This window comes from Dendropsophus ebraccatus, chromosome 14 (genome assembly GCF_027789765.1).
Source record: "Dendropsophus ebraccatus isolate aDenEbr1 chromosome 14, aDenEbr1.pat, whole genome shotgun sequence".
Lineage (NCBI taxonomy): Eukaryota > Metazoa > Chordata > Amphibia > Anura > Hylidae > Dendropsophus > Dendropsophus ebraccatus.
Window position 1 is genome coordinate 5,554,752 of NC_091467.1, and position 20,481 is coordinate 5,575,232.

At 53.4% G+C, this 20,481-nt stretch overlaps 1 protein-coding gene across 6 annotated transcripts in view; it reads left to right on the forward strand.

The window, feature by feature from the left end:
• EYA2 (EYA transcriptional coactivator and phosphatase 2) overlaps window positions 1-20,481 on the forward strand; it is a 107,518-nt gene that overhangs the window by 50,157 nt on the left and 36,880 nt on the right. For 5 of the 6 annotated variants that reach the window (XM_069952397.1, XM_069952393.1, XM_069952392.1 and 2 more), the window contains 5 exons: window positions 3,481-3,596; window positions 8,329-8,373; window positions 9,168-9,216; window positions 10,003-10,145; window positions 13,194-13,310. In XM_069952397.1, coding sequence (XP_069808498.1) covers window positions 3,491-3,596; window positions 8,329-8,373; window positions 9,168-9,216; window positions 10,003-10,145; window positions 13,194-13,310 — 460 coding nt within the window. In that variant the 5' untranslated portion in view covers window positions 3,481-3,490. The remainder of the gene's footprint in view (window positions 1-3,480; window positions 3,597-8,328; window positions 8,374-9,167; window positions 9,217-10,002; window positions 10,146-13,193; window positions 13,311-20,481) is intronic. The other variant, XM_069952398.1, reaches the window with a different exon arrangement.

The following is a 20,481-nucleotide window of genomic DNA, read 5'->3' on the forward strand; positions in this document are numbered from 1 at the left end:
GTTCCTGCCGGATCAGTGGCTGGAGGCTAGTATGGCTCCTACTAGATCTGTGGCTGGAGGTTGGTGTGGGGGGTCCTGCTGGCTCTTTGGTTGGTGTGGTTCCTTCTGGATCAGTGGCTGGAGGTTGGTTTGGGTCCTGCTGGATCAGTGGCTGGGAGCTGGTGTGGGTTCTGCTGGATCATTGGTTGGTGTGGGTCCTGCTGGATCAGTGGCTGGAAGCTGGTGTGGGTTCTGCTTTATCAGTGGCGGGAGGCTGGTGTGGGTTCTGCTGGATCAGTGGCTGGAGGCTAGTGTGGGTCATGCTTGATCATTGGTTGGCATGGGTTCTGCTGGATCAGTGGCTGGAGGCTGGTGTGGGTTCTGCTGGATCATTGGTTGGTGTGGTTCCTGCTTGATCAGTGGCTGGAGGCTGGTGTGGGTTCTGCTGGATCATTGGTTGGTGTGGGTCCTGCTGGATCAGTCGCTGGATGCTGGTGTGGGTTCTGCTGGATCATTGCTTGGTGTGGTTCCTGCTGGTTCAGTGGCTGGAGGCTGGTGTGGGTTCTGCTGGATTAGTGGCTGGAGGCTGGTGTGGTTCCTGCTGGATCAGTGGCTGGTGTGGGTCCTGCTGGATCAGTGGCTGGAGGCTGTTGTGGGTTCTGCTGGATCTTTGGTTGGTGTGGGTTCTGCTGGAGCAGTGGCTGGTGGCTAGTGTGGTTTCTGCTGGATCAGTGGCTGGAGGCTGTAGTGGATTCTGCTCTATTTTTGGTATGTGTGGGTCCTGCTGGATCATTGGTATGTGTGGGTCCTGCTGGATCATTGGTATGTGTGGGTCCTGCTGGGTCATTGGTATGTGTGGGTCCTGCTGGGTCATTGGTATGTGTGGGTCCTGCTGGGTCATTGGTATGTGTGGGTCCTGCTGGGTCATTGGTATGTGTGGGTCCTGCTGGGTCATTGGTATGTGTGGGTCCTGCTGGGTCATTGGTATGTGTGGTTTCTGCTGGATCAGTGGCTGGTGTGGTTCCTGCTGGATCAGTGGCTGGAGGCAGGGTGGTAGTGTTCAGGTAGTAGCCATTGACCCTGTGACTGGCACAGATGACCCAGGGAACCCTCAGCAGTGATTGCAGTAGTCCAGGCAGGGGGTGTCTCCCGTGTATCCTGCTCCCGGCCTTGTCTATAAATTGTTTGGAATTGACCCAAACTGCTTGTTTCTAGGATTATTTTAAAAACCTACTGGGATGTGTTCTGTATGTGCAGAGAAAGTGGAGGATTTGTTAACCCCTTACCCTGGCGTATCTGATCAGGTTATAACAGAATACATGGTGAAGTGCCTGATAACAGGGAGCAGTAGATGGTAACGTTGGTCTGATGCTCCCGACAGCTGTTATATTTGAACTGTTGTTGTACCAGACAGTCGTTATCGGTATAGGGGTCTCCAGATTATGTCTGCCCAGGGGTGCTTTGCCCTGTGAGCAGCTTGTAGGGGTCTCCAGCCTCTGTTGGCTCAGGGGTGTCTTGCCCTGTGAGCAGCTTATAGGAGTCCTCAGCCTCTGTTGGCTCTGGGGGGGCCTTGCCCTGTGAGCAGCTTATAGGGGTCTTCAGCCAACCTCTGTACAGTCAGTAGCCCAGGTCTCGGCAGTAGTCAGTGACTCAAGGGGCTCTAAATGCTTTTCATGTGGGGCTTTGATGTGTGCCCAGTAGCCCTCCCTCCCTCCCACCTCCAGCTGTCATCTCCTGGGTTCCGCTCCCTGACATTTTTCTGAATCAGGGCTTTTAAGAGCGGTCATGCTTTCTCTAAACGTCCATGCCCCAGGGGTATGTGAGTGACGACAGGCCCGGCACATGGTGGAGGATGTGCTCGGTGTGCCAGCGGCCTGGTAATCAGCTGCAGATCTCTCCTGCTATCTATTACCGCGTCTGGTCTGTGAGGAGAAGGCCGCATTGTGCTGATCATTTGTCTTATATTAGGATGTAATTGTGCTTATTAGGGTGTTTATTACTCATCCTGCACTGCTTAGTACCACGATCACTGTTTGCTAGTGTCTGTCTACTCACTGTGCACACTGCACCAGCACCACCGTGCCCCCTTCACTGCACCAGCACCGTACCTCCCCCACTGCCCTGACATCATGCCCCCTTCACTGCACCAGCACCGTACCTCCCCCACTGCCCTGACATCATGCCCCCTCCACTGCACCAGCACCGTACCTCCCCCACTGCCCTGACATCATGCCCCCTTCACTGCACCAGCACCACCGTGCCCCCTTCACTGCACCAGCACCGTACCTCCCCCACTGCCCTGACATCATGCCCCCTTCACTGCACCAGCACCGTGCCTCCCCCACTGCCCAGGCATTAGACTTCCTCCACTGCACCAGCATTGTGCCTCCCCCACTGCCCTGACATCATGCCCCCTTCACTGCACCAGCACCGTGCCTCCCCCACTGCCCAGGCATTAGACTTCCTCCACTGCACCAGCATTGTGCCTCCCCCACTGCCCTGACATCATGCCCCCTTCACTGCACCAGCACCGTACCTCCCCCACTGCCCAGGCATTAGACCCCCTCCACTGCACCAGCACCGTACCTCCCCCACTGCCCAGGCATTAGACCCCCTCCACTACACCAGCACCGTGCCTCCCCCACTGCCCAGGCATTAGACCCCCTCCACTACACCAGCACCGTGCCTCCCCCACTGCCCACCCTAGTGCACAGACATCGCGGCCCCACTCCAGTGCACCTGTATTATTAACCCCCCCCCCCCCCCGCCAGTGCACCTGCATCATGCTCCCTCCACTGCACCATGGCATCCCTCTAGTGCACCCACACCACGCCCTCCGCCAGTGCACCAGCAACGCGGCCCCTTGGCAATGCCTTTCTAATACTTTGCTCCAGAGAATAAAAGAATTTTCTATATGAAAGGTAATATGTGTCCTATGAAGGTCCACAGTCTGGACCAAGAATTGAAACTGACGTATTCCAAACGATTTGCTTCTATTTGTTCCTAAAGTGACCTATGACCTGGTCAGCACTGTGGGGGTCACCCAGCTCCCCAAGACTGCTGGAGGTCAGAGGGGGGAGAAGTAAGTCAGGAGCTTGTGTGATCGCTCTGGCTGTGCAGCTTGTGTGCGGCTTTCTGAAGTCTTGGGTGTTGTAGATCCCACCGTACGGTGTTGTATTCGGTCTTCTCATTAATGTTACATTAGAGGGGGCCCGGTAACTGGAGGAGCGGGGGGCTCTGCACATTTACCCCCCGGATTTAGCCTGTGCGGGGTTTTATTAGCAGGAGACCAAAAAGTCATTTTGTGCTGGTAAACGACACGTATGAGCGGCACAGCGGCGCTGAGACATGTGCGGTCTCCCAGGAGCCGCGTCCCTCATTTACATGCCGCATTCTCTTAGGTGGAATAACTCCAGAAAATGAGAATTAGGTGTTTGTGCTTTAATATTTATACGGTGGATGGAGGGAGCGGAATACATTATCCTGTGCTCTCTCTTCCAGGTAGAAGGAAATGCTAGATCTAGTGATATCACAGAGCCTGTCTGTGACCAGTGGCTGCTCTGACAACCTGAAAGCCTTCACCTCTTCTCACCCCACGGCTCCTGATGACATAACAGGTAAGAGGGCTGGGGGGGGATGGGTTGGTGGGAGCAATGTATGATGGTAAAGTGAGATACACAAGCTGAGTTATACCCAAAGGTCCCAAGAGCAGCACTATAGGGGCACGGCCGCCCACGCTGTCAATGCTGCCCGTTCTGCTTATTGTAGATTGCAGCATTTCTGCAGCTGAATGAGGAACACTCACAGCCTTTCTGACACCCGGGGCTTTAGGACCATCTACGACTCTTCTCACTTTGCTGTTATAAATGCCGCACGTTTTCAGCATTGGAAAATCCATGTGAAAGATCCTCTGCCATTCCGTGGTGTGTGATCCTTCCCGCCCACCCTCGTAGTTCTCTTCTGCAGATGGTACATGTTGTTAGTATCGTAGTTTCGTCCTTTTAGCCGGTGATTGCAGATATAAACGTGTGTAAAACTTCTTCTGTCGGTTTTTCTGTATAACCAATTTCTGCAAACACTCAAAGCAGCACAGAGTATTTCAGCAGTAGATTGTGCTGCTGTTATATGAAGACGGCTCATATATGCTTATATATGTAAGGTATTCACTCCTTTTTTAATATTATAGTTCTGGCCAATCCCGATGTCTGTGAATCCGTGGGTCAGTGAGGTTCATAGTTGGTGAAGTAGCCTCTGATTGTAATTGGCTGGGACTCTGGGCCCACATCATTGGAGGGCCCCATGCAATCACAAGTCAAAGCTGATTACCCCTGATTCTTGTTAGATTTTTCCCCCTGACTCCTCTACACGTGGAGGGATGGGGTTTCCCCCCTGCAGAGAATAGCGCGGTGAGATGTTCTGATCATTTTGCCTCCTTCTTTGTTCCTTTCCTCCTCTTTTAAACATTTGACCTCTAAACGTCCTTTTATAAATAATTTATCTTGAATCGATTCCATCGGGAAACCTTCCTCAGGCGACTTTGCACAAGATTTCACTGTATTATTTCCTGACTCCTGCTCTGGAATGTTATTGATGCCTGAGAAGGTCTTATCTGGCAGCAGAAAAGTACCACACGTTGTTTGGTGGTCGGATAGCGGCCTGTAAAACCATTAGGAGACAGCAGATCTGCTGAACAAATCACTGGCAGAGGGGACCAGGGCGACACCCTAAACTGGGGGCAGGCGCCTCGGCTTGGGGGGGGGGGCGGACAGAAGCCTCGGACTTGGGGGGCAGGTGCCTCAGACTGGGGGCAATCACAAAACCTAATTAATTTTGGTAGACTTATAACAACAAACAAATTGATTACCAACAACCAAAAAATGAGCTGGTACTTTAAGGTAATAACGTATAATATATTAATGCAAAGCACACAAGACAAACAACATTAAAACCATTTATCTTGATGCAACACTAGCCACATGTGGGCTTCCTTACCTGCTTCTCCTAGCCACATGTGGGCTTCCTTACCTGCTCCTCTTGGCCACATGTGGGCTTCCTTACCTGCTTCTCCTAGCCACATGTGGGCTTCCTTACCTGCTTCTCCTAGCCACATGTGGGCTTCCTTACCTGCTCTTCCTAGCCACATGTGGGCTTCCTTACCTGCTTCTCCTAGCCACATGTGGGCTTCCTTACCTGCTTCTCCTAGCCACATGTGGGCTTCCTTACCTGCTTCTCCTAGCCACATGTGGGCTTCCTTACCTGCTTCTCCTAGCCACATGTGGGCTTCCTTACCTGCTTCTCCTAGCCACATGTGGGCTTCCTTACCTGCTCCTCTTGGCCACATGTGGGCTTCCTTACCTGCTTCTCCTAGCCACATGTGGGCTTCCTTACCTGCTCTTCCTAGCCACATGTGGGCTTCCTTACCTGCTCCTCCTAGCCACATGTGGGCTTCCTTACCTGCTCCTCCTAGCCACATGTGGGCTTCCTTACCTGCTTCTCCTAGCCACATGTGGGCTTCCTTACCTGCTTCTCCTAGCCACATGTGGGCTTCCTTACCTGCTTCTCCTAGCCACATGTGGGCTTCCTTACCTGCTTCTCCTAGCCACATGTGGGCTTCCTTACCTGCTTCTCCTAGCCACATGTGGGCTTCCTTACCTGCTTCTCCTAGCCACATGTGGGCTTCCTTACCTGCTCCTCTTGGCCACATGTGGGCTTCCTTACCTGCTCCTCCTAGCCACATGTGGGCTTCCTTACCTGCTTCTCCTAGCCACATGTGGGCTTCCTTACCTGCTCCTCTTGGCCACATGTGGGCTTCCTTACCTGCTCCTCCTAGCCACATGTGGGCTTCCTTACCTGCTTCTCCTAGCCACATGTGGGCTTCCTTACCTGCTTCTCCTAGCCACATGTGGGCTTCCTTACCTGCATCTCCTAGCCACATGTGGGCTTCCTTACCTGCTTCTCCTAGCCACATGTGGGCTTTCTTACCTGCTCCTCCTAGCCACATGTGGGCTTTCTTACCTGCTCCTCCTATATTCTTTCATTCTTTCACACTTTCTTGCACCTGATATTGCTTTGTCTTTGATCATTGTCTGCTTGGTATTTATTATAGATAGATTATTGCTTATTTATATATGAGAGCTGGTACTCTCTCTCCATTTGTTTCCCTGGATAGACCATGGCCAGTGCTGTCTCAGCGTTACTTTATTACCTTGAGGTGCAGTCCGTTTCTCCAGCTCACATACACTACAAAACAGATTGTCACGCAGTTTATTTCATCTGATAAAATTAAAGGGGTACTCCACTCACACATGATCTTTGATATGTTGCTGCCCATGGTGAGGCTAACAATTCCTTCCATACTTATTATCTATTCAGTCTCCTTCCCCCAGTTCTCAGCTGCTGCTTTCTGCTGAAAGCACAAAAATCTGTGCTTTGTGCTCACACAATTTAGTGAGTGTGTTTGTGCTGTTGGAGTGCAGTTTGACCTAAACCTGGTCCCCTTCACATCATGTGACTGTTCCTATTATTTATGAGAGAATGAGGTGTGGAACGAAGAGAAATGCGATTGCTCAGATTTATATCTAGTTCACTGTCATGCTTTCATGTGTCTCTGGGTGCAGGAGACGAGGGACGGCTCTGGGTGCAGGAGACGAGGGACGGCTCTGGGTGCAGGAGACGAGGGACGGCTCTGGGTGCAGGAGACGAGGGACGGCTCTGGGTGCAGGAGACGAGGGACGGCTCTGGGTGCAGGAGGCGAGGGACGGCTCTGGGTGCAGGAGACGAGGGACGGCTCTGGGTGCAGGAGACGAGGGACGGCTCTGGGTGCAGGAGACGAGGGACGGCTCTGGGTGCAGGAGACGAGGGACGGCTCTGGGTGCAGGAGACGAGGGACGGCTCTGGGTGCAGGAGACGAGGGACGGCTCTGGGTGCAGGAGGCGAGGGACGGCTCTGGGTGCAGGAGGCGAGGGACGGCTCTGGGTGCAGGAGGCGAGGGACGGCTCTGGGTGCAGGAGGCGAGGGACGGCTCTGGGTGCAGGAGGCGAGGGACGGCTCTGGGTGCAGGAGGCGAGGGACGGCTCTGGGTGCAGGAGACGAGGGACGGCTCTGGGTGCAGGAGACGAGGGACGGCTCTGGGTGCAGGAGACGAGGGACGGCTCTGGGTGCAGGAGACGAGGGACGGCTCTGGGTGCAGGAGACGAGGGACGGCTCTGGGTGCAGGAGACGAGGGACGGCTCTGGGTGCAGGAGACGAGGGACGGCTCTGGGTGCAGGAGACGAGGGACGGCTCTGGGTGCAGGAGACGAGGGACGGCTCTGGGTGCAGGAGACTAGGGACGGCTCTGGGTGCAGGAGACGAGGGACGGCTCTGGGTGCAGGAGACGAGGGACGGCTCTGGGTGCAGGAGACGAGGGACGGCTCTGGGTGCAGGAGACGAGGGACGGCTCTGGGTGCAGGAGACGAGGGACGGCTCTGGGTGCAGGAGGCGAGGGACGGCTCTGGGTGCAGGAGACGAGGGACGGCTCTGGGTGCAGTGTCGTTTTACACACATTATTACACTGCACACAGACTACACAGGATTATAAAGAATGGTGTGTCTCTTTTCTACACAGAATCGTACAGAACATGCCGTATTTTTGCTGTGCTTTCGCATTGACATCAGTGTGAGGTATAGCAGGTGTATTTCGGTGCAGGATATACGTGTGTCCCTTGCTAGAATACACATGTAGACACCTTGTGTGAACAGTACATGGACTGAGGCCCGGCTGGGAGCCATCCTGTGTACCTGGCCACCTCTCGGGGTTACCTGGTCGTGTCTCGTGGAGCTGTGATTCCATTATGGATCAGTAATCGGATTATTAGCGTCAGATCTTGTCACCCAGGAACAGAGTGGGATGTACGGAGGTCGGGTCATCTCAGGTCACAGGCTGGAGGACTCAGCTGTTATTAGGCAGCATGCTGTGTGTTCTCCCAGATCCTTCTCGGGCTGCATTCCTGATTTGGGCTGCTAGGAAATGTCTCCAGGCACTGCCCATTATCAGAGGGGACAAATCCACGGAAACTCTTCATCCAGCCCTATTCCAGCTCCCAGCTTTATCACAGTCCTGAATGACAGATCTGCTTACCACAGCCCCTGTGAGAGTCTGTGCCGCCATATTGGTTTACACTGCTTTCCCCGGTGCTGATAAGACACATAGTATGTCAGAGGTCATTCTCACCCGGCTCACCGCCTCCATTCGCAGGAATTCTGCACTTTTCTTGGCCATCTGCCTCAATAAACGCAAGAAGCAATTAAAGGGATTTTTCTCTCTCTCGTGTTCAGGCAAAGTTTAACTTTTTTCTTTTTTTTTTTCCAGATAAGGAAAAGAAAGTGTTGTCCAGAGCCAGCCTGACCCATTCAGGTAGTAGTACTGATCTATTCACAGCACCCTCACCCATCCCGCCTTCTCCTAGGCTGGGTTCAGGCTTTCCGTCAGAGGTATACACTGCTCCAGTCACCAGTAACTATATCTGTCCCAGCACCACACTTGTCAGCCCTGCAGAATAAAGGTTTGTCTGCAGAGAACTATCTGACTACATGTGGTCCATTAAAGGGGAACTATCAGCAGGTGACACAACTCCAACCTGCTGATATGTCCTTACTGCACTGGAGACTCTGAGGATGATGCGATGTCTCTTACCTTCCTCCTCTGCGCTGTGTCGGTGCATTTAGTCGTGTTCGCTGCGGTGAGACTTTAAGTAGCACTGCCCGCCCCCATAGCACCGATTTGCCCCCGGCTGGCCCATCCCGTTCATTATTAAAAAGGGGCAGACCTTTATAAAGCAGTCCTCACGTTCCCCCAACAGGCCATGTTCTCAGCCTTTTCTTACCACTGCACAGGGGAGATAACTATAGTCAGTGTATGGCCGCAGGTGGATGGGATATCCTCTCATCATGATCTGTCAATGGTCCATAAGGACTGGAGTTGAGGAACACCATTGTAGAGGATTTGGGGAACGTTGGGTGCAGACGCTTCAGGAGCTTCTGTGTGCTGGGATCCCTAGGAGAATCTATGTTACTTATACAATGAGGGAGTATTGTCAGCATGGCGGTGTACACTGTTCTGGGTAGGCTGCACCTTTTATATATTGTCCCTCTGGTGGCTTCAGGCCGAGGTGATAGACGTCTTCTCTGACGCTTCTTTCTTTCTTAAAGGCAACGGCAAAGAATCCCAGCAATTTACACCTGAACTGAATTACTCAAGGTGAGTGAGTGTTAGGTGTGTTATAGTGTCCTATGGGGATGGGAGGGCTGTACATGGTGCTAGGTGTGTTATACTGTCCTATGGGGATGGGGGGGCTGTACATGGTGCTAGGTGTGTTATAGTGTCCGATGGGGATGGGGGGGCTGTACATGGTGCTAGGTGTGTAGTATAATCCTGTGTGGATGGTGATGGGAGGGCTGTACATGGTGCTAGGTGTGTGGTATTATCCTGTGTGGATGGTGATGGGAGGGCTGTACATGGTGCTAGGTGTGTGGTATTATCCTGTGTGGATGGTGATGGGTGCGGAGGGCTGTACATGGTGCTAGATGTGTGGTATTATCCTGTGTGGATGGTGATGGGTGCGGAGGGCTGTACATGGTGCTAGGTGTGTGGTATTATCCTGTGTGGATGGAGATGTGAGGGCTGTACATGGTGCTAGGTGTGTGGTATTATCCTGTGTGGATGGTGATGGGTGCGGAGGGCTGTACATGGTGCTAGGTGTGTAGTATTATCCTGTGTGGATGGTGATGGGAGGGCTGTACATGGTGCTAGGTGTGTGGTATTATCCTGTGTGGATGGTGATGGGTGCGGAGGGCTGTACATGGTGCTAGGTGTGTAGTATAATCCTGTGTGGATGGTGATGGGAGGGCTGTACATGGTGCTAGGTGTGTGGTATAATCCTGTGTGAATACATTGTCCTAGGGCAGTGTCTAGCTTGTCCACCCCTGTGATCTGCAGTGTGTGGATACATTGTGTGGTATAAAGTCACTGTTGTTTCCTTCACAGGCATTACCCCCATATCATCTCCCCCCCTTCCATCCCAGCCATGGCTGCCTATGGACAGACCCAGTACAGCACAGGCATCCAACAAGCAGCGGCATACTCCACGTACCCTCCCCCCGGACAGCCGTACGGGATCCCCTCCTACAGTAAGTCACGCAGCACGTAACCTGCTCCATCTGGGATGTTCAGATTAAGGCGTTACTTATATCTGGACCATGCGGAGGATGGGGGCCCCCCTCATCAGCACAGCCACAAATGGCTTCCTGCTCTGCTCAGTCGTCTAGCAGTGGTCAGGGGAAGAAGGCCAAGATTTCCCTGACCAGCAACAATGCTTGGTATCCGGCCAGAGCCCTTTGCCAAGTCGAGCGCTGCCTCCATTCCTGGCAGATTTAGCAAGATCTCATTCCTGGGGCAATGGAGAGTGTTAAATATTAAATCTGTAGTGTCAGGGGGCGGGGGGAGAGCACAGGATGGTACCCCAACATCCTGCAGCCGAACAGACACCTCTATAACGCCAGTGGGCAGGGGGGAGCACAGGGTGGTACCCCAACTTCCTGCAGCCGAGCTGGCGTCTCTATAGTGTCAGGAGTCGGGGGGGGGGGGGGGGGGGGGGGGGGGGGGGAGTAGCGCAGGGTGGTACCCCAACATCCTACAGCCGAGCAGGTGTCTCTATAGTGTCAGGGGGTGGAGCACAGGGTGGTACCCCAACATTCTGCAGCCAAGCAGGCATCTCTATAGTGTCTGGGGTGGAGGCGCACAGGGTGGTACCCCAACATCCTGCAGCCGAGCTGGCGTCTCTATAGTGTCAGGAGGTGGGGGGAGTAGCGCAGGGTGGTACCCCAACATCCTACAGCCGAGCAGGCGTCTCTAAAGTGTTAGCGGGTGGAGCACAGGGTGGTACCCCAACATCCTGCAGCCGAGCAGGCGTCTCTGTAGTGTCAGGGGGTGGAGCACAGGGTGGTACCCCAACATCCTTCAGCCGAGCAGGCGTCTCTATAGTGTCGGGGTGGAGCACAGGGTGGTACCCCGACATCCTTCAGCCGAGCAGGCGTCTCTATAGTGTCGGAGCAGGGGGGGGGGAGCACAGGGTGGTACCCCAACATCCTTCAGCCGAGCAGGCGTCTCTATAGTGTCGGGGTGGAGCACAGGGTGGTACCCCGACATCCTTCAGCCGAGCAGGCGTCTCTATAGTGTCGGAGCAGGGGCGGAGCACAGGGTGGTACCCCAACAGCCAAGTCTAGAATCACTGACCTCTGTTGCTGGTCTTTTGTGTAATACCGTGATGTAAGGCTTCAGGTATGGAAGAGGAGATCCTGTTGGTCTGGATGAGAAGCCGTTCCAGTAAACTGCTCAGTCTGCACATCACACACTTGCCACCTTCTTAGTTTGTCACGTTCATTATCATGGCGGACTGCATCCAGCTTACACATAGTCACAAAGAAGACACAGGGGTCATGAAAGTTACTGGGAATAGAGTCCTGTTGGGTCCAGGTACCCCGGGGAGGACGCAGTACCCACTGGCTCCATCTACCCCTCCTCGTCTCTGTACAGTTTTGCAGCTTTGTTCCCTGTTTGTGACTGAAGATGAGTAGAGAATTACTATGATGAGGAGGTGATGGTACATGTTATGGGGAACCTGGGGCCGAGCAGGAAGCACAAAACTGACTGGAGGTGTGTGTGTGTGTGTGTGTGTGAAGTCGCTTTCTATTGTCACGTGACGTTGTCTGTTGTCACCATGTGACATGGTGTTTCGTATTGTCGCCATGTGACGTGGTGTTCTCTATTGTCGCTACATGACACGGTGTTCTCTATTGTCCTTACATGGTATTGTTGCCACGTGATGTGGTGTTTCCTATTTTTGCCAAGTGACGTGGTCTCTGTCACTTGCTGTATATTAGTATAACTAATATACTGTAACATCCTGACCATAGCTGGAGAAAGAAGATTGTAATGGAGCGATGATGGGGGGGGGGGGGGTTCTTGTGTGATGATGTATACTCTATGGCTGTAGGTAGTGTGATGATGTATACACCATGGCTGCAGGTCGTGTGATGTATACACCATGGCTGTAGGTCGTGTGATGATGTATACACCATGGCTGTAGGTAGTAAGATGATGTATACACCATGGCTGTAGGTCGTGTGATGATGTATACACCATGGCTGTAGGTCGTGTGATGATGTATACACCATGGCTGTAGGTCGTGTGATGATGTATACACCATGGCTGTAGGTCGTGTGATGATGTATACACCATGGCTGTAGGTTGTGTGATGTATACACCATGGCTTTAGGTAGTAAGATGATGTATACACCATGGCTGCAGGTAGGTTATGATGTATACACCATGGCTGTAGGTTGTGTTATGTATACACCATGGCTGCAGGTAGGTGATGATGTATACACCATGGCTGCAGGTATGTGATGATGTATACACTATGGCTGTAGGTTGTGTTATGTATACACCATGGCTGCAGGTAGGTGATGATGTATACACCATGGCTGCAGGTATGTGATGATGTATACACTATGGCTGTAGGTTGTGTTATGTATACACCATGGCTGCAGGTAGGTGATGATGTATACACCATGGCTGTAAGTAGGTGATGATAGGGGGGAGATTCTCGTGTTATGATGGGGTGATTCTCGTGTTATGGTGGGTGGGCATACTTGTGTGATGTTGGGAGGATACTTGTGTGATGTCTGGGGTAATACCCAAATGATGATGGGGTAATACCCGATGAGGGATACTCGTGTGATGATGGGAGGGATACTCGTGTGATGATGGGAGGGATACTCGTGTGATGATGGGAGGGATATTCGTGTGATGATGGGAGGGATATTCGTGTGATGATGCACATACTGTATTGTATGATCGGGAAGGACTCGCAGCGGCCTTGTTGGGGGGTGATGTTGTGTTTCCTCTGTATACACCATGGCTGTAGATCTGTGTCGCTGACCTCTGTACAGGGATATGTGGCGGCCATGTTGTGCCTTTCCTCTGTATGCACCATGGCTGTAGGCCGGTGTGGCTGACCTACATACAGGGATATCTGTGGCAGCCATGTTGTGCCTTTCCTCTGTATACACCATGGCTGTAGGCCGGTGTGGCTGACCTCGTACAGGTATATGTGGCAGCCATGTTGTGCCTTTCCTCTGTATAAATCACTCACTGATATTTCTTTTCCTTTTCAGATATCAAAACGGAAGACAGTGTGAGCCATTCTCCCGGACAGAGCGGTTTCCTCAGCTATAGCTCCAGTTTCAGCACGCCACCCCCGGGACAGGCGCCATACACATATCAGATGCACGGTACGGGCCGCCACTCTCACTCTATGCAACTTATTTGGATGCTTTTGTTTTTATCTCATATTGGATTATGTGGTAGCAAGTGATGTGTAATATGGATGGAAGATGGAAACCGCTGCTCTGTGGTGGGGACAGGTGATCAGCAGCAACGGGGGCAGCTTTAAAGTGAGGGCAGGTGACAAGCAGTAATGGATTGGGATGGAGGCCATACTCCCTGGTGCTCCTCCCTCGTACTGACGCTCCTGATTCCTGGGGCTTGAGGTCGTACTCCCTGGCGCTCCTGATTCCTGGGGTGGAGGCTGTACTCCCTGGCGCTCCTGATTCCTGGGGTGGAGGCCGTACTCCCTGGGGTGGAGGCCGTACTCCCTGGTGCTCCTGATTCCTGGGGTGGAGGCCGTACTCCCTGGGGTGGAGGCCGCACTCCCTGGCGCTCCTTATTCCTGGGGCGGAGGCCGTACTCCCTGGCGCTCCTGATTCCTAAAGGGCAGAAGCCCTACTCCCTGGCGCTCCTTATTCCTGGGGCTTGAGGCTGTACTCCCTGGCGCTCCTGATTCCTGGGGCGGAGGCCGTACTCCCTGGCGCTCCTGATTCCTGGGGCGGAGGCGGTACTCCCTGGCGCTCCTGGGGCGGAGGCGGTACTCCCTGGCGCTCCTGGGGCGGAGGCGGTACTCCCTGGCGCTCCTGGGGCGGAGGCGGTACTCCCTGGCGCTCCTGGGGCGGAGGCGGTACTCCCTGGCGCTCCTGGGGCGGAGGCGGTACTCCCTGGCGCTCCTGGGGCGGAGGCGGTACTCCCTGGCGCTCCTGGGGCGGAGGCGGTACTCCCTGGCGCTCCTGGGGCGGAGGCGGTACTCCCTGGCGCTCCTGGGGCGGAGGCGGTGCTCCCTGGCGCTCCTCCCTGGGGCGGAGGCGGTGCTCCCTGGCGCTCCTCCCTGGGGCGGAGGCGGTACTCCCTGGCGCTTCTCCCTGGGGCGGAGGCGGTACTCCCTGGCGCTCCTCCCTGGGGCGGAGGCGGTACTCCCTGGCGCTCCTCCCTGGGGCGAAGGCGGTACTCCCTGGCGCTCCTCCCTGGGGCGGAGGCGGTACTCCCTGGCGCTCCTCCCTGGGGCGGAGGCGGTACTCCCTGGCGCTCCTCCCTGGGGCGGAGGCGGTACTCCCTGGCGCTCCTCCCTGGGGCGGAGGCGGTACTCCCTGGCGCTCCTCCCTGGGGCGGAGGCGGTACTCCCTGGCGCTCCTCCCTGGGGCGGAGGCGGTACTCCCTGGCGCTCCTCCCTGGGGCGGAGGCGGTACTCCCTGGCGCTCCTCCCTGGGGCGGAGGCGGTACTCCCTGGCGCTCCTCCCTGGGGCGGAGGCGGTACTCCCTGGCGCTCCTCCCTGGGGCGGAGGCGGTACTCCCTGGGGCGGAGGCGGTACTCCCTGGGGCGGAGGCGGTACTCCGCCCTCCTCCCCTCTCCCTTTAGAGCAGTGCTTCTCAAACTGTGAGGCGGGCCTCACCAGTGAGGCGCCCCCTAGTTGTTGGTGAGGCCCAGCTGGGGAGGCAGTTTGCACAAAAGTTACTATGATCTGCACAGTCCTTTAGCTGTTTGCAACTATCTCCATTTTAGAAACATTATTACTTGCTTTATTAGTATCTAGAGATTGGGAGATGGGTGACAGGCGGCCCTAGCATTATTTTCAGCTTTTAAATGGACTTTGACCACAGATGGTGAGGCCCAGGCACCCTCTTGGTCAGTCTGGTGAGGCCCAGGCACTGCCTTGGTCGTTTGGGTGAGGCTCCAGTAGAAAAAGTTTGAGAAGCACTTCTTTAGATGATGAGACAGATGATGTAAACAAGTCCCTGGTCAGCTGTATCTGCAACATTGTAGCTTCTTTGCAATGCTGGGAGGGTTAATCACAGTGAGTTCATCAGCAACCTGACCTCAGAATATCCCTCCCAGCATTACAGAGAAGCTCCACAGTTGCAGATTAAGGGTGGGTTCACACTACGGAATTTTCGCGGATAATGTCCGCGGAATTCCGTCGGCTGTCCGCGCGCACGGCCGCGCACCTTTCCGCCGGCTCCATAGACACCATTCACTTCTTTCAGCGGATACCGGAATACGTTGACACATAGAATGGTGTCTATGGAGCAGGCCGAAAGGTGCGTGGACAGACGACGGAATTCCGCAGATATTATCCGCGAGAATTCCGTAGTGTGAACCCACCCTAAGCCTGCAAGGGACTTGTTAGGGAGGGGGAGACAGAGAAAAGCTCACATTTTGATTTTTCAGCAGAAAGCAGCAGCTGAGAATTGGGGGAAGGAGACTGAATAGATAATAAGTATGGAAGGAATTGTTAGTCACCATGGGCAGCAACTTATGAAAAGTTATGTTAGAGTGGAATTCCCCTTTAATACAGGGCACAGAGTTTAGGTATCTGACTCTCCAAGAGGTACAGACCCCCAACCATTTAGGTTAGGAACATTTTCTAGCTTATCAGCAAATATATAGCTTCTTAAATGCACGGCTGAAGGATCTAAAGGAGGAACTTAGTACCGATCCCATGTCTACATATGTGAAGACCTCTGTCCCTATCCACGCCCTATCTGATCTATAGCCCACACTATAAACTGCACTCACTAAAGGGTTGGCCCCCACCACCTTTCTGGAAGGAGAAACCCCCCATTACCCAAGATAAGTTACAGGATCCTTAAGGGATGGGGGTCAATCTGGAAAGTAATAGTTGAATAGTGGGGGAGGTCCAATTCACGATCATGCACCAGAATCATGCACTCTGCAGAAGGTGGATAAAGGTGTCTGAAGGGGGACAGAGGTCTGGAGAAGTAGGGGATAGAAGAGCTTGGAGGGGGAGAATGTAGAAGTTTGGAGGAGGAGAGGGACAAAGGAGCCTGGGGAGGGGAGGGGGGGTAGAGGAGTCTATAGGAAGGTACAGAAAAGTCTGAGGGGGTAGGAGGGTCTGGGGGAGGATATAGAAGAGTTTTTAGGGGCAGAGGTCTGGAGGAGGATGGTACAGAAGAGTCTGAGGGGACAGAGGGGTCTGGAGGAGGATGGTACAGAAGAGTCTGAGGGGACAGAGGGGTCTGGAGGAGGATGGTACAGAAGAGTCTGAGGGGACAGAGGGGTCTGGAGGAGGATGGTATAGAAGAGTCTGAGGGGACAGAGGGGTCTGGAGGAGGATGGTATAGAAGAGTCTGAGGGGTCTGGAGGAGGATAGTATAGAAGAGTCTGAGGGGACATAGGGGTCTAGAGGAGGATGGTATAGAAGAGTCTGAGGGGTCTGGAGGAGGATGGTATAGAAGAGTCTGAGGGGTCTAGAGGAGGATGGTATAGAAGAGTCTGAAGGGGTTGGAGCAGGCAGAGGAGTCTGGCAGCAGCTTTATCCCCCCTCTAAACATGTCTGGTATATAGCCGTTCTGCCGCTCCTCTGCCTGTTGTCCGCAGGGTTAATAGCGAGGTTCTCAGCGATGTCTTCAGCTGTCTTACTGGAATGCTCAGAATCCTCCAACATGACATTGTGTAAGATCTGTGACTTGTCCGGGAGCCGCAGCCCTGCCAGCTCGTCCTTCCCAAAAAAACACTTTGTTCTTCCTGAGAAATGTTTGGTATTTGTTGGGTATTTCACATGGGATCTGCTGGTAGCGCGCAGGACCTGGAGACGGGCCGCACATGGGGCGAGTGACCTTCCCCCCCAGACCCATAGTCCACCGTCTTCTCTATCTTCTCACCTGTCGCTCTGGGCTGGAGGTCGGTACAGGTCGTGTTAGTTTCTTGGTGCTCTGTCCCTTTAAGCAGGTTGGAGGTGAGGTCACACCTGAAGGCGTGCAGTGTGATTCCCACGCTGTGACGCTACGAGGAGAAGCACGTTCCCTCCGGCCACACCAACACAAGTCATTCCTCCTTCCATAAATCACACTTCACCATAGATTTGGCCTCATTTTCCGCCTGGCAGGGATGAGCCCCCTCCAGAGTGACAGCCACCGACAGCTGAAATTTACCCCGATCCCACAGGGGCTTCTCAGCGCCTGACTCTTAACCCCTGATGGAGACTGAAGGCTTTAAGAGGAGACGTAAACTATTTGGAAAGAAAAGAGCCCCCTGCGGCCCCCCTGACAGGGCACATCATGTGGTGCCGCGTAAGATACGCACAGCATATGTGAGCGCTACAGCTGGAGGGGATGATTTATAGCGAAATACATAACTTATACACGGATAGACGTATCATCAGAGCCGAACCGCTGCAGGATTATCACATGACCCTGATACACGGATAGACGTATCATCAGACCCGAACCGCTGCAGGATTATCACATGACCCTGATACACGGATAGACGTATCATCAGAGCCGGACCGCTGCAGGATTATCACATGACCCTGATACACGGATAGACGTATCATCAGAGCCGGACCGCTGGAGGATTATCACATGACACAGATAACCACACGTATCATCATAGCCGGACCGCTGCAGGATTATCACATGACACAGATAACCACACGTATCATCAGAGCCGGACCGCTGCAGGATTATCACATGACACAGATAACCACACGTATCATCAGAGCCGGACCGCTGCAGGATTATCACATGACACAGATAACCACACGTATCATCAGAGCCGGACCGCTGCAGGATTATCACATGACACGGATAACCACACGTATCATCAGAGCCGGACCGCTGCAGGATTATCACATGACACAGATAACCACACGTATCATCAGAGCCGGACCGCTGCAGGATTATCACATGACACGGATAACCACACGTATCATCAGAGCCGGACCGCTGCAGGATTATCACATGACACGGATAACCACACGTATCATCAGAGCCGGACCGCTGCAGGATTATCACATGACACAGATAACCACACGTATCATCAGAGCCGGACCGCTGCAGGATTATCACATGACACAGATAACCACACGTATCATCAGAGCTGGACCGCTGCAGGATTATCACATGACACAGATAACCACACGTATCATCAGAGCTGGACCGCTGCAGGATTATCACATGACCCAGATACACGGATAACCACACGTATCATCAGAGCCGGACCGCTGCAGGATTATCACATGACCCTGATACACGGAGAGACGTATCATCAGAGCCGGACCGCTGCAGGATTATCACATGACACAGATAACCACACGTATCATCAGAGCCGGACCGCTGCAGGATTATCACATGACACGGATAACCACACGTATCATCAGAGCCGGACCGCTGCAGGATTATCACATGACACGGATAACCACACGTATCATCAGAGCCGGACCGCTGCAGGATTATCACATGACCCAGATACACGGATAACCACACGTATCATCAGAGCCGGACCGCTGCAGGATTATCACATGACCCTGATACACGGATAGACGTATCATCAGAGCCGGACCGCTGCAGGATTATCACATGACACAGATAACCACAGGTATCATCAGAGCCGGACCGCTGCAGGATTATCACATGACACGGATAACCACACGTATCATCAGAGCCGGACCGCTGCAGGATTATCACATGACACGGATAACCACACGTATCATCAGAGCCGGACCGCTGAAGGATTATCACATGACACAGATAACCACACGTATCATCAGAGCCGGACCGCTGCAGGATTATCACATGACACAGATAACCACACGTATCATCAGAGCCGGACCGCTGCAGGATTATCACATGACACGGATAACCACACGTATCATCAGAGCCGGACCGCTGCAGGATTATCACATGACACAGATAACCACACGTATCATCAGAGCTGGACCGCTGCAGGATTATCACATGACCCGGATACACAGATAACCACACGTATCATCAGAGCTGGACCGCTGCAGGATTATCACATGACCAGGATACACGGATAACCACACGTATCATCAGAGCCGGACCGCTGCAGGATTATCACTTGAGGGGGGGGTGTGGGTGTAGAGAAGTGTTTATTTTGCTGTTGGGGTGCAGCAGATCCCCGATGTATTGTGAGTCCTGGATCTCCTCAGGTCTTAGAGCAGCACAGAGGATGTCAGCAGTGTGACGATAATCAGAGCGGAATGTGCGCTGCCTGTGGCTCTTCACATGACAGTTATTTGGGGCCGTTGGTAAAGCCGTGCCTCCGGCCATGTTGTGGAAGCTTCTGCGCTGACTTGTTGTTTTACCCTGAATGATCACCTGTAGTTTTTCTTCTTGAAGTTAACCCTTGAGTAGCTGGAGACATCCAGAGAGCGTTTCGGCACCTGAAGAAGGTCTGATCGTTGCTGGGTTTTAGGACTTCTCACAGCTGAGGGTTTGTTACAGTTGTTTAGTCTTTGCAGTCTGGAAGAAAAGAGATGCCATTGCTGCGTTTATGATCTGGATTGGTTCTAGAGCCTGTTTATTCCAGATTTATGTCTGTCCGGTAATTCAGCACTACCACGCTGGATGGGTACCATGTCGGATTGTTTAGTGCTTATCACTATCCTATTAGCTGTTCAGGGCTGTAGGAAAGCTGGGTGACAGGGACTGGTTACCACCCATAAGTGACCTATGGCGGACGAGTGCGACTCTGGCAGTGATGGTTCACTACATTAGTCCAGGAGGGGCCGTCCTGACAGGGTCACCGCCGAGGAGCGCACAGGCTGTAATTCAATCAGGCCCCTGTAATCTTCTCCCCCTGGTGGGGATGGGGTGAGGGGAACTCCTGCTCCCAAAGCTTTGGGTGGGGATTGTCTGGTGAAAATTCAGAAGTTTCAAACATATGTAAACTATTCAGCTTCATTGGGGAAAATCCAGGGATCAGCTCCAGAGCGCGGCAGGGGGTGGGGGCTCCGCTCTGATCATATATATGTGTATATGGCAGCCGCCGCCATGTGGCCCAGAGCAGACCTTCCCACTCCTTAGTACTGACAGCGAAGCCGTATCACATCCCGTATATCAGGTGTGACTGCAAGGCGCCACAGCCACCAATGCTCACATATCCATGCCGGAAATCAGGTGCATGCTGGGTGCAGTAACAAACCAGTATTCTGGATAGTGAGTGCAGCTCTGGAGGATGAGACATGATGTAACAGCAGAATAGTGAGAGCAGCTCTGGAGGATGAGACATGATGTAACAGCAGAATAGTGAGTGCAGCTCTGGAGAATGAGACATGATGTAACAGCAGAATAGTGAGTGCAGCTCTGGAGAAT